This window comes from Setaria italica, chromosome I, assembly GCF_000263155.2.
Source record: "Setaria italica strain Yugu1 chromosome I, Setaria_italica_v2.0, whole genome shotgun sequence".
Taxonomy (NCBI): Eukaryota; Viridiplantae; Streptophyta; class Magnoliopsida; order Poales; family Poaceae; genus Setaria; species Setaria italica.
In genome coordinates this window covers 37,589,313-37,602,592 of record NC_028450.1, presented here as the reverse complement: position 1 = coordinate 37,602,592, position 13,280 = coordinate 37,589,313, and the positions used below count along the sequence as shown (strand labels likewise).

General features: G+C 50.2%; 2 protein-coding genes across 2 annotated transcripts; both read left to right on the top strand.

Moving 5' to 3' along the window:
- The first annotated feature begins 6,117 nt into the window (after positions 1-6,117).
- Positions 6,118-9,992, top strand: LOC101764640 (TORTIFOLIA1-like protein 3). The gene is made up of 5 exons (XM_004953848.3): positions 6,118-7,079; positions 7,170-7,299; positions 7,533-8,071; positions 8,725-9,113; positions 9,447-9,992. Exons 1-4 carry the CDS (start codon positions 6,297-6,299, stop codon positions 9,109-9,111), a joined length of 1,839 nt encoding a protein of 612 aa, XP_004953905.1. The 5' UTR covers positions 6,118-6,296; the 3' UTR covers positions 9,112-9,113; positions 9,447-9,992.
- Positions 9,993-10,414: 422 nt separating this feature from the next.
- On the top strand, positions 10,415-13,257 carry LOC101763170 (E2F transcription factor-like E2FE). Its single transcript, XM_022826636.1, has 9 exons — positions 10,415-11,386; positions 11,481-11,601; positions 11,683-11,760; positions 11,856-11,921; positions 12,029-12,155; positions 12,252-12,319; positions 12,406-12,478; positions 12,574-12,635; positions 12,728-13,257. Exons 1-9 carry the CDS (start codon positions 11,181-11,183, stop codon positions 13,196-13,198), a joined length of 1,272 nt encoding a protein of 423 aa, XP_022682371.1. The 5' UTR covers positions 10,415-11,180; the 3' UTR covers positions 13,199-13,257.
- The last annotated feature ends 23 nt before the right edge of the window (positions 13,258-13,280 follow it).

Here is a 13,280-nt window from a genome sequence, read left to right as displayed (position 1 = left end):
GGTCGGCGTTGGGCGTCGCCTGATCCCTCTCGACGCCGCCGTTCCTCCTCATTGCGTCCTCGCGCCCACCACCACCACCACCACCACCACCACCTCCTCCTCCTCCTCCCCACGTCCGGCTTCGCCTTCTCGCGGCCGAAGCCCGGTGGGATCTCGAGCTCGCTGCGGAGGTCGATGCGGCGGCGAGAGCAACTGCCGCACCCACACCCGGGTGCATTGGGCCTGCGCTCGAGGTCTAGCGGCGGCACGGGATCGACGTCGTCCTCCGTGTCTGGGTAGGGGTCCCGCCGCTACAGCGGTGGGCGACGGGAGGTGATCGGGGGAGGCGGCAGTTGCGGCGCAGCGGAGGAGGAGTTGGACTCCTCCAAGAAGAAGGCAAAGGAGTGGAACCCCGTGCGGCGCGCCCAGATCGCGGTTGTTGCTCAGGAGCGCTCGAGGCAACTGAGCAGCTGGAGGGAGGGTTCAGAACGGGTGGGATGGTCAATAAACGAGGGGTAAGGGTGTCTTCTAAGGCTCTTAGTTCACTAGTCCATCCTCCTTAGACTAGAGGACTAAAGGATTTAGTCCACGTGTTTAACACTTTAGGGACTAAAAGAGGATGGACTAAAATTTAATCCAGGGTAACAAACACGGCCTAACCACGCGCTGCTTTTTTTCTCCTCCGGCTGTGTCCTGTCCTTCCTCTCTGAACGGCTCCCCTCGCCGGCGACATGGCATGGCATGGCATTCCATTGCGCAGGCGGCCTGCTTTTCCAATTGCTTTCAGGGGCACCACAGTATCAAAGCCACATGCCACCGGCGACCGGCCTGGGACCGCGATACATACGACTCTGGGTGTGGGACAGCGAGCGCCACCGAACAAGCGTCCGCGGTCAGAGCCTGTCACTGGCTGAGCCATGTCCACCCCATGCGTGGAGTCCAAACGCAGTGAGCCATTTGGCTAGTCGCCAGACAGTTGATCCCTGCTCCTACATCTTTACACAACTTCTTTTTTTTAGGAATACATCTTACACTTGGTAGTATGAACGTTTTGAGATTTCGAACCGTGTTTGGAACGCAAGCGGACTTCGTGCGGCGTGTTTGATGTGTTATTGCTAAAGTTTAGCACTTCCACCCATTAGCACTTCCGTTTGGAGACATAGTTAATGGATAGAGTTAAAGTCCATAAATGACACTTTTGACCATTTATCTCCTCACCTCCCCTTTCTCTCCCCCTTTTGGTCTTTTCACAAGCCATTAGGATCCATTAGCTCCTCCCCACTAGCTAATACTCCCTCCGTTCCAAATTATAAGTCATTCCAACTTTCTTGGAGAGTCAAACATTTTTATGTTTGACTAAAATTATAGAGAAAATTACAAAAGTTTATGGCACCGAATAGATATACTATGAAAATATATTTAATGAAGAAACCAATGGTACCTATTTGATATTATGAATGTTAGCACTTTATTGTATAAATTTGATCAAACTTGAGATGCTTTGACTCTCCAAGAAAGTTGGAATGACTTATAATTTGGAACGGAGGGAGTATTTTTTTTCACTTTTTTAGGATGGGCTAAAATACCCATTTGAATAGGCTAATGCATTAAATGTGCTAAACTTGAGCACTTGGATCCAAACATGTCCTTCACAGGCAAACATCAAAGCAATGGCTGTAATTGTAACTGAGCTTTAATTTGTGCGCTGTGATGGATGTGCGGTCGTAGCAGATGTACACTGGATAATCGTCTGTTCCGGTCTTCCGGAGCAGTGGAGCACACAACATTTCCGAACGGCAGGGGAATCTAAGAAAGCTGTAGGTCGTGAGCATTTAAGCCAAGGAATGGTGGTCCTCGTGTAGTCGTGTTGATGCCGGCATACATAAAGCGTCATTCGTTTCTTTCAGCGCCCTCACGTGATGTACCATGCACTTTACTCTCTTTATTATGCGGTGTTAGTTAACACTCATTTTTATGAGGCATGCTACTGTAAACTTACCCCCCCTCAGACTACCTTTATGCGGTGTTTGTACCGTGAAAGTGTGAATGCTAGGCATGCTTAGGCCCTATTTGCTTCCCATGAACTAAAGCATTTTGGACTAACCTTATGATAGATATGGCTTGCTTACTTCTGAGGACCAGAAGAAAATCATATGAAGCAATTCAATTTCCATAGAGAGAATTTTTTTACCAAATTATGTGTGCTGTACACGTAGGCGAGTAGACACTTTACATGTTAGGCGCTCTAACAGTTTCTCCGCTGTACCTTCTTCTACTAAACTATTTTATCATCTCCTGGCCAAGTTGTTTCTTGGACCTGAGGTTCATTCATATCGATCTCCTGGCCGCACTGGAAAAATGTCCCTGTGGAGGCCAACATCCAAGTGGCAGCCACCTGAGCGTCTGCCTAGATTCACCTATCAAAAACACAGGCCGGTGGGCGTGGATCCCATGCAATTCAATTGGATCCACCGATCTTGGCACTTGCCAGTTGTTACCGAGCCAAACGGCACTGTTGAGCAATGATCAGCTTTCGCTGCAACCCCTTTCCGAGAACATGATACGTTCATATCTGTACTCAGTCTTGACTAAAAAAATTATGAACATCTTTATTTTTGTTAAAAATCTCGTGTGCACACCGCCTTTCCGTCATATGTATTATCTTAACGCGCTTTAATTGAGGCGAAACTGACCGATGCGCGAAATGTCAATGCCAGGTCATGCTGCGTAGTGGCCGAGCTGATAGCAGATCGGCGGGCGCATGGACACGAACATCTCGTACTCCCACGCGAAAAAGTCCAAGCAAAAGAGGCGATCTCGGTCACAATGTCACATGCGCTGCGACCTGCGAGGGTGCGCGCGGCGCGGTCACAACTCACACGTCGCATGGGCATGGGAAGGCCGGGGCAGCGGCTGCGGCACATGCACCGGCGCCACCTCTCCTTGTCTCGGACTCGCCCGCGCCGTGCGTCTCATCCCGATGCGGAGAACGCAGGCGACCGCCTCCGGATCGCACAGCTGTGTGATGCCCCATGGATGCGGCCTTGACGCCGATTTGGACGCGCAGCGTCGTCTGGTCTCCGGTCCTCCGGATCATTCTTCTTCTGCTGTAATAAAGAGTGGCTACATGGCTACAGCTACATGACGAGAACGACGTGGCCGTGGATCGGAGCACCGAAGCAAGCAACGCTCGTGTTGAGAAAACATGTAACGTTTGCAGTTGGTTATGGCACTGCGAATCATGAACTATTCGGGTCTTGGACATACATTCCGCCTGCTGACGGCAATCTGCCAGGTGCCGAGAATCTGCAAGTCATGCGCGCGTCTTGATGCTTGTCTACAGGCTGTACTTCCTCTCTCCCTCGTGGTTGAAGCATGCATTGCCATGGCATGTGAAATAATAGAGGGCTAATCCGGACGAAGACACGAAGTGCATGGCAATTATCCAGCTCGATCTTCTCTAGGCTGTACTACCTCCTCGCCATGTGGTGTCCCATGGAATATCTATCACGTGAGCTCTTGCCTCATGGGGCATTGTTTCGTACGAATTTTCAAGGGGATAGAAAATCCCTTAGTTCAGATGAACGCCAAATGAGATGTGCTTCCCTCGGAGTTAAAAGATCTGGGGATGGGACACATGTGCACGGTATATATTCGATCAGTTCATTTTTGCAGCTTTAAAGCGAGCGTTCGAAAGACAATTTCGTATAGCTTTTGTTGCCGTCTACTGGCATACGTGCCGTACGTACGCAAAGCCGTGCCGTTAGCCCGTTCCCTCCCTTTTCTCCACCTACGCTTTGATGAAGGCCAGCTCCGCCGCTGCCCCGGCTTTGCGCAAAAGCCAAAGCTGGCACGCAGCGGCGTGCCATCACGTGCCGCCCTCCCGGTTCGCCGATCCGTGGCCAGCTCGTCCGGCTGCTCACCCACCCGCCAAGCCTGCAACGCGTCCCGGGGACCGGCACGGCATGACGCCCAGGCCCAGGCGGCAGACCGGCTGCCCGCTGCCGCCGCGCGCAGCGCACCAGCTCGGCAGCTCTCACCAGCCACCCACCCGACCCGAGTGCCCGAGTGCGCGCGGCTGAAACGGCAGCCTTTTTGGCCGCGCCCCGCGAAGCTACCTGGCTTACCTGCAGCTGCGTTCGGTCGGTTGGTTTGGTTGCGTCATTGCGTGCAGGGCAAACGGGGAGTGCTAGACTGGGGCCATGTTTAGTTACTCCCAACTCCCAACTTTGACACTATGCAAAAAGAAGATTCCCCATCACATCGAACTTGTGGTACATGCATGGAGTACTAAATGTAGATGAAATTAAAAACTAATTGCACAGTTTTGTTGTACTTTGCGAGACGAATCTTTTGAGCCTAATTAGTCAATATTTGGACAATAATTCACAAATACAAACGAAACGCTACAGTGTGCTACAGTGCTGTAACAGTAATTTGGCACCTCCCAAATTCCCCAACTAAACAAGACCTGGTAGTAGTATAGCAGCAGCGACGGCATTTATGTACAGCAGTGGTGGGATGTAATTTTTGGTAGGTGCGTGTTGGTGCACTGCTGCCAGGCTGCCAGCGTGTATGCCGGGTCCATAGCGGCACCGGCGGCAGGGAGCACGGGGGCAAAAATCCTCCGAAAAGGAGTGTAGAATTTAGAAATTTACCCGCGAGGAATTACGGCAAGAACGGAGAGTTAAGTGTTGCCAAATATAGGCTTGTAGATTCATGTGGAGTATAGAGAGTAGAGATCGTTTGTACCTTGTGCGTTGGGGGACCAGAACAGGGTGGCCCCTAACCTAATACACCCCCCCCCCCCCCCCCCTTCAAATTGTCAGACCATAACACCTTCTGATTCTGCAGGTCTCTATTTTGTCGCACACTCTGTGTAGCAGTACAGATTAGGTCTACAGCATGCTTATTTCCGGGACATTGCATTTTAAGAGACACAGGAATACCACTAATAACAGGTTTAGTGCATTTCCCTTGCGGCGCATTTTTTTGGTAGGTAGTCGCATGGGGCAGAAATTACAAATCTGGTGAATGCGTCTAAAATGCTTATGTTGAGAAGTCCAGATCAATCATCATAGGCTGGTTGGCATTTTGTGATTCTCTTTTTTTTTCTAACCTAATTGCATTTTTGCACCATAAAGCCTCTGGTTTGGTCCAGAAACCAAATCATTAGTAGGAAAGAGTGTATGTTTGTGCGTGTTTGATTAATATGCTTTATTATTGCAATCACCAGCAATACAACTAACACAATCCATTTAGAATTGATTAATATCCTTCATCACGCACTCAACCTCCTACCCTCGAGACCGAGCGCACCCCTTCGTATTCCCTTCTGCCAGCGAGCCGCGCGGCTCCTCCCCTGCTTCCCTCCGCGGGCAAGCCGTGTCGCCTCTCGCCTGGCCTCCTCCGGTGTTGTGGATCTGGGAGGGGTGATGCTACTCTCCTCTTCATGGGTGGTGAGGTGGGCAGCGGGTCGGAGAACCCTTTGTGCGGACGGTGGTGAGGGGTTGCCGGAGTAGTGGTTGTCATGCCATGGTGGAAGAAGCCGAACAAATACCAATTGTGCTTTTGTACATCCAAACAGAAAATTGAATTGAATTCTTTCCTAAGATTCCAACATCCAAACAATAGAATTGGAATTACATCTCATTTCAATACCATGGCCTCCAATATCGACATCCAAACGGAGCCTAATATATTTTTTCCAAACTTTCTCCAATCAAAATATACATATTCTAACTTCTCACTTTTTCTTACCTTTTTGTTTAGTTTTTTTAATTGAATTGAGGTGATCCATCGTCGCCTCGTTATCACAAGCCAATAATTTAGTATAAACATGAGGGAGGGAGTCAACCATCTAAATTCATGGAATGGACTTGGACCATCTCATCTCATTTAGGCCTTGCTCTCATTTTATATATCGATGGCTAAAGATAGGAAAGTTCGATTTAAGATAAATCCATAGACACTTGTATCTTCAATGGCAGCCCGATTAAACTGGTGTGCAAAGCTACTGTTGAGCTCTTCCATGTCAGTCAGATAAAGGAAAAGTAAAAGTAAAAGAAAAGCAAGAAAACAAAAGAGAAGCGCATAAATAAACGCGCAGGAGCAGTATTGGCTTTGCCTACCCCTGACCCGGCACCGGCACGGCGGCACCTATTAGAAAGAGATCACCAGTTCACCACTCCACCACTAGCTAGGCATCTTCCATGCCACTCCACGGTGCCGCCTCCCAACTCCAACCCGGCCCGGCGCACGCCAATAGCTAGCCGAGCGAGAACACGGCGGTGCCGCTCGTGCCTCGCACGCCAGCCATGGGCGCCGCAGCGAGGCGCGAGCCGCTGAAGCAGCGCGTGAACCGCTGCCTCCTCAAGCTCTCGGACCGCGACACCGAGGCCATGGCGGCCGCCGAGCTCGAGGCCATCGCGCGCGCACTGGACCCGGACGAGCTCCCGGCCTTCGTCTCGGCGGTCTCCGACGCGCGCCCCACCGACAAGACCCCGCTCCGCCGCCACGCGCTCCGCGCCCTGGCGCTCGTCGCGGCGTCCCACCCGCGCGACGCCGTGGCCCCGCTCGTCCCGCGCATCCTCGCCGCCGCACTTCGCCGCGTGCGAGACCAGGACTCATCCGTCCGCGCTGCGCTCGTCGACACCGCGCGCGCCGCGGCGGCGGCCTCGGTCTCCGCGTCCACCGCGCTCCGGCCCCTCACGGACGCGCTCCTCCACGAGCAGGACCAGTGCGCGCAGCTGGCGGCCGCGCTCGCCACGGCCGCGGCCGTCGAGGCGTCCGCCCTCACCGCCGACCTCGTTTCCTATCTCCAGAAGCTCCAACCGCGCCTCCTCAAGTTGCTCCGCAGCAATGCCTTCAAGGCCAAGCCCGCGCTCATCACCCTCATCGGCGCCTCCGCGGCCATGGGCGGCGATGCCGAGGTCACGACCTCCATCCCGTGCCTCCGTGATGCAATCGGTAGTGACGACTGGGCCGCGAGGAAGGCCGCGGCGGAGGCGCTTGCCGCATTGGCCTTAGAACACACGGATCTTCTCACGTCCTACAAATCCTCTTGCGTTACCTTCTTCGAGGCCAGAAAGTTTGACAAGGTCCGTCGTCAATTTGGTTAGGATCTTACTGATGCCATATTTTTTTTAGATCTGACTATGGGGGCTGAGTATTAGAATGCGCCAATGCAGGTCAAGATTGTGCGAGAGTCGATGAACCGGATGATCGAGGCGTGGAAGGAGATCCCGGATGCTGAAGAGGACGAGTGCTCCTCGGCTGCGCCACCAGCGTCGCAGTCACAACGAAGATCATCTCTTACAGGTGAAGGATCATTTCCTTTTGTAGTTTTGCTACTTCCTATTAATCTGCCTGTACAGATCTGTTAAATTTATTTTTGTACCCTGCAAGAGGTCAAGAGCCACATAAACTCTTGTACGTTGCAAGTAGGAATAGGAACCACATAAAAGGAGGAGCCCTTTCTGTAGAGGAAGATTCTATTGTAATTTACTAGTGCTGCAACTATTTCTTTTGACACATTATCTTGCAACAACCAGGGAGTGTAAGTGACGGGCGATATCCAGCTGCTTCACTGGGCTCAAACTCTGTTCCATCAGCAACAAGGAGGAGCAGATTGCCTGTGAGCAGATCATGTCCGCCTGATGTGTCACCCAGCATCATCAAAACAAATAATCCTTCATCCATCAGGAACAAGAAGCTGTCGCCGCCTTCATACCACAAAGTGCGCCAAGCAAAGAATTGTGACTACAAAGTTGAGATTTCTGTTGCTCCGGATGCTACCCCAATCAAAATGGTGACGGAGGAGAAGCTTCTCAAAGGAGGCAATGTGAGAGACAGATTGGAGGCAAGGAGGACACTCTTCCAAGGCAGCGAGGATAGGTCGGCCAAGCTGGCTGGACTTAAAGCAGGGTCACGAGTTGTTCCATACGAGGGTGGTGGTAATTTGGAAGAGATTTCAGAAGTTGAAGGTGGATCGGAAAAGTTTGCAGTTCACAAAGATGAGAGCTTGTCAGAAATAAGGACTCAGCTGCTTCAGATTGAAAATCAGCAAAGCAGTTTACTAGATCTACTCCAGGTAAATTTTCCTTTATTCTGTTGTTTTTTTTACAGTTCCAAGGCTTGTAGACATTAAACACTTCTCTGGAAATGAATAACTATAAAATTCTTCCCTGATCACTAACCTATTATACAAGAATAAACAATTCGTGTAAGTTAGTCCTTGCTGGGAGTTGTTGGTTTCTGGATACTTGGTCTCAACCTCTGTGTTTGTTGCAAGAAGAGGGTAGTATTGGCTGTTGTTTTGGGAAATACTGGAAAGGGACTGCTACTGAAAATGCTATTAACATCCAGCATGGACTTTTCAGTATCAGTGACATGTAAGGTCAGATTTGAACATGATAATTGCAAGTAAAGACATTTTCATGTACAAATAGCAGCACATGTCTTGTTGCTTTCCAAGTTCCCCACATAACATGACATTGCTAAATGTAAATCATACACTGATTTTAGTAGTGACATGAAGGCATGTGTATAATCATCTTGTTGATTTACCTGCACCTGTCATGTGCAATTAACGTTTTGCGTCCTCACGTGTAATTTTTTGTTAATATCATAAGAGATATATGTATTAGTCACTGTGGACATTTTGAATACTTACTCACGTAATGATGATACCTTCCAATTTTGTTGGAAGCACATCTGAAATTTGTTCTTTCTTATATTTATCAGAAGTTTATGGGGAAGTCCGAAAATGGCATGAATTCTTTGGAGACAAGGGTGCATGGGCTGGAGATGGCTTTGGATGAGATCTCTCGTGATTTGGCCTTCTCTTCAGGAAGGGTGTCAAACAGGGAGCCTGATGTGAAGACGTGCTGCATTCTAAGCCCAAAATTCTGGAGAAGGCATGGTGGCAGTAGGTCTTCCTCCAGGTTTTCTGCCTCTGACCCAGCAAACAGCTCAGAGGAGGGCAGAACTTCTTACAAATGGGAGAGGCAGAAGTATGGGCTTCAGGGTGGATTTGTCATCAATCCATTAGCCGAACCAAACATTTCATCTGTAGGGAAAACAATGCTTACTCAAGAAGGCAGGAGGAAGGATACAACTTTACAAAAGTGAAGGTAATTCTTTTAAAATTTAAAATCTAATAATCTCTTTCGCTGTAGTTCAGTTTATGTGGCAGATACAGTTATTAGGACAATCAAATATGCCCGAATAATAGACTACTTTAGTTAGAAGCTAACAATAACACTGCAACATATTGATATGATTTTAGTTATGGTTTCCTATCAATTTTATATTGGCAATGCATCTTGGAGAATCTCTCTTTTAAGGCTGGTAGGGCTTCCCTCTCATTTCCCACCAACCTACATTTAAATTTCCAATACATTTTGCATAACATAATTTCCTTCTGCTCAACTACTTGGCACCTAATATCTTCATAATTTATTCAGGATGGGCTTGGCATGACAAAGACATTCTGTTTGAAGCGTGAACTGCTGGAGTTTCTTATGGTCAAGGTGGCGGCTGCAGTTCTCTTTTACACGGCAACCTTTCTTTGAAGGAAAAAAAAAGGAATTTGCGCTGTAATTTTCGGAAGCTTTTCAGAGTGGAAAGAATGGTGTTTGTGTGCACGTGGACCAGAGTTCTATGGGAGTAACTCCGAAGCTTGAACTTGAGTACTATGCTAAACCATAAAGCTGGACTCATTTCTTGAGGTGGATCATCGGTGAGGATTCTTGATCACACAGCCTTGCTTGAGACTGAAGCAACGGCGCCCTGGAGTACGCTCAGTTTGGCACGAGAACAACCACTGCTGTGTTTTGTCCCATCTTGGTACCCGAGAAATAGTTAGCTTTATGATGGAAAGTAATCACAATGTACCATCATCCTGCGGAACCACGCGTCTTGTAAATAGGTCGGATAAGGTGGTTCTATGTTGACGAGCTTCATTACTATGTTTTCCAGTGTGTGCTGGCTGTGAATCTGTCCTCATATCACACTCCAACCTCTAATGCTTGATGGTGCTGCCAGTAAGCAGCCTAACATCCACACGTATGGCGAAGGGAGAAATTCCAGTGCCCGAATTGCTTTACAGTGAATCAGTATTCACAAATCACAAAGCGGCAGTTCAGTTACTCCACGGAAGGCATGGACTCACACTGCTAGCCTACTATCTGGCCTGTCAGGACGGCCCAAGAAGGCATCAAATCTGCAAAACGACCCCATGGATCGGCCCATGATCTGCGAATTGCAAATGTACACGTACAGGGCAAAGAGATTCAGTTAATCAGCCATACACGGAGAGGGCAAGAGAGTGCCCACCTGCTGAAGGACAACGTGTAAAACTGAGACGGGTTCAAAATTTCAGAATCCAAATCCCTGCCCGTGTCCGTGTAGATTTCGGAAAGATGGTATACGTTCATTCATCGCCATCGGCAGAACGCCTGCAACGACAGCGCGGTTCTGCGACTACGGAAACAGGCGAGAGCAGGGGAAATCGCAAGGGAATTGCCAATTGGCGGCACGGCTGCTGCACGGGCGCGGGTAACCGAAGCCAAACCACCAACCGTCTCGAACTCACGTGGCGCGCGCCCTGCTGCCTCCGCGCCATCGCGCCCCTCCCCCACGTGCCGTTCACATAAACAGATCTCCTCGAGACGCGCGCCCGCCGCGATGAGCCGAGAGGAAAATCGCCCAAACCGCGCAAAAAACCTCCAAATCCGACGGCCACGGCCCACACTTCCGCGCACGCGCACCGCGTCCAGGCCCCGCTCCCCCTTCGGCTCAGCCGCGCGCGTCAGCCGCTCAAATTTCAAACCGCGGAAAGGGAGAGAGAGACCCTCACGGCGGCTCACGCTTCCCACGCCCTGCGACTGCGAGCCACGCCGAGCCGATCTCCCCAAGCGAAACGGCCGGAGCCGCACGGGAGCGGAGCGAGAAAATTTTGAAACGCGGGCGAGGCCGCCACCGCCGCGCCAAATCGAGCCCTCCAGATCCCATTCGACGGCCGCCGCGGCCCGCGCCTCCCCCGTCGTCTCCTCCCCCCTCCCGCTCCCCGCACAGATCCGTCCCTATAATACTTCCAGGAATTCCCTTCTCCCGTCCCCGAGACCCGCACCACGCGAGCCCATATCCTGCGGAATCCTCTCGTCGCGGGCACCTCACGCGGATCGGCGGCGGCGGCTATGTTGATGGCGATGGCGGCGTCCTCCTCTTCCGTCGCCGAGGTGGCCGTGGCCGCTGCTGCAGCGGCGGCGATGGAGTCCGCTCTGCCACAGCACCAGCAGCAGGAGGCGCGGCCGCGGCCGATGCTCGCGGGGGGCGGGGCCGCCAAGAGCCGCCACCACGCTTACAGCCGCAAGGAGAAGTCGCTCGGCCTCCTCTGCTCCAAGTGAGCCTACCGCAGCCTCGGCACGTCTGGGGATTTGTAATCCCTTTGAGTTCTTCTTTGCTGTTCTGACCGAATTCTCCGGTGCTGCTTTCAGCTTCATGGTTCTGTACGACCGCGACGACGTGGAGTCCATCGGGCTGGACGAAGCGGCCAAGAGCCTCGGCGTGGAGAGGCGCCGGATCTACGACATTGTCAACGTGCTCGAGAGCGTCGGGGTTAGTTCTTTCTTCTTCTGCCTTTCTTGAACGCAATTGCTGGTATGGTTCTAGTTCTGATTCAGTTCCCCCTGTGCGAAGATTCTTGTGAGGAAGGCCAAGAATCGCTACACCTGGATAGGTTTCGATGGAGTCCCAATGGCTTTGCGAGAACTCAAGGTTTGCGTCTAGTCCCCCGTGTGGTGTTTCGATCAAGAACTGTAGATCTCATCCATATATCTGAGCCGTGGTTCGTTTTCTCTTGCTCTTCTCAGGAGAGGGCGTTAAGAGAGAAGTCTGGCTTGGCTCCTCTGCAAACTGAGCAGCAATCTGCTTCCACTGTACGACTTCTTGCCTTTCTCTTCCATTCGAATCGATGTATCTGGTTCTGGTCTGCAGACTGCACTTCCTAACTGAAGTGTTTCTTCTCCTATGCCCTTTTGTGAAGATGTCTGACGACGAAGACGATGATAAGTTGGGCAATCCGGATGGTGATATCGAGAACGAGAAACTGAGTCAGACTATGGACAATCCTTCTGATAAACCTGGTGCACCCCGTTGCCGGCTTAGATCTGGTACATTGCTATTTGCTTCATTTTTATTTAACATGTGTTACATGTGCCGTTTCATTCTGCCTGCCAGGCTCTGAATTTTGATTGCTACATTTTCAGATCATAGGAAAGAGAAGTCACTTGGGTTGCTCACACAGAATTTCGTGAAGCTCTTCCTCACCATGGAGGTGGGCATTCTTAATATGATAATATCTGTATTTCTGCCTGAAGGTTCATGGTCAGTTCATTGATAAGAATTCTATACTTGGAGCAGGTTGACACGATTTCACTTGATGAGGCTGCAAAGCTGCTCCTTGGAGAAGGCCATGAGGAGACCAATATGAGAAGTTAGTACTCGCACTTTCTCTTTCTAAACGTGCAGCAGTAGCACCATCAGGACTAATAAACATAATTTAATCTTGATAATTTATTGGTAATGCAGCTAAAGTTCGGAGGCTATATGACATTGCCAATGTGTTGTCTTCATTGAATCTGATTGAGAAGGTAGGCTTTCAATGCTTGCTTAATGATTAAGTTGCAATCTTTTGGTACCTTCTGTTTTTCTTTAACATCCGTTCTTGAACTGTCGATTGCAGATACAGCAAGGGGACACGAGAAAGCCTGCATTCCGTTGGTTGGGTAGGGCCGCGAAACCAAGCACAGAAAATAGTGTCACAGTTGCTGTACCCCCACCAGGGAAGAGCGTATCTAACAAAAGAGCATTTGGGACTGATATCACTAACACTGACATGCTTAGAAGCAATTTACATTCAAAAATCCAGAAGAAAGCAAAACTGGGAGAGAGGGGTGACATCTTAAAGAACTGCAAAGTAGCTGTGCAGAGTCGGCTTGGGCAGGGTAAAAACAATGGTTTTGTTTATGGTCCTTTCCACCCTGCTGGTGCAAGGAAACATGAACTTGATGGTGGCAATAAACCTGGGCAAAGGGAGAGAGCTGAGGACTGGGAGAGCCTTTCTGTTTCATTTCGACCACAGTACCAGAACCAAGGTGTGTTCACTTTAATCTTGTTCCATTCCTTAGACAAGTTATTTTTTTTGGCTTCTTAAGTATAGAATCTTGTTTCCATCTAGTTCATTTGTTTAGTCTAGAAGTATATGAGTAGTAGTGGTGTGAATTGGTGCTCCAAAG

What these genes read in the sequence shown, in the direction of transcription:
- LOC101764640 (XM_004953848.3), top strand. Translation starts at nt 6,297, where the DNA reads ATGGGCGCCGCAGCGAGGCGCGAGCCGCTGAAGCAGCGCGTGAACCGC. An exon ending in AGGCCAGAAAGTTTGACAAG is followed by an intron (nt 7,080 to 7,169) that starts GTCCGTCGTCAA and finishes GCGCCAATGCAG; the next exon opens with GTCAAGATTGTGCGAGAGTC. An exon ending in ACGAAGATCATCTCTTACAG is followed by an intron (nt 7,300 to 7,532) that starts GTGAAGGATCAT and finishes TGCAACAACCAG; the next exon opens with GGAGTGTAAGTGACGGGCGA.
- LOC101763170 (XM_022826636.1), top strand. Translation starts at nt 11,181, where the DNA reads ATGTTGATGGCGATGGCGGCGTCCTCCTCTTCCGTCGCCGAGGTGGCC. An exon ending in CTCGGCCTCCTCTGCTCCAA is followed by an intron (nt 11,387 to 11,480) that starts GTGAGCCTACCG and finishes TGCTGCTTTCAG; the next exon opens with CTTCATGGTTCTGTACGACC. An exon ending in CCGTTGCCGGCTTAGATCTG is followed by an intron (nt 12,156 to 12,251) that starts GTACATTGCTAT and finishes CTACATTTTCAG; the next exon opens with ATCATAGGAAAGAGAAGTCA.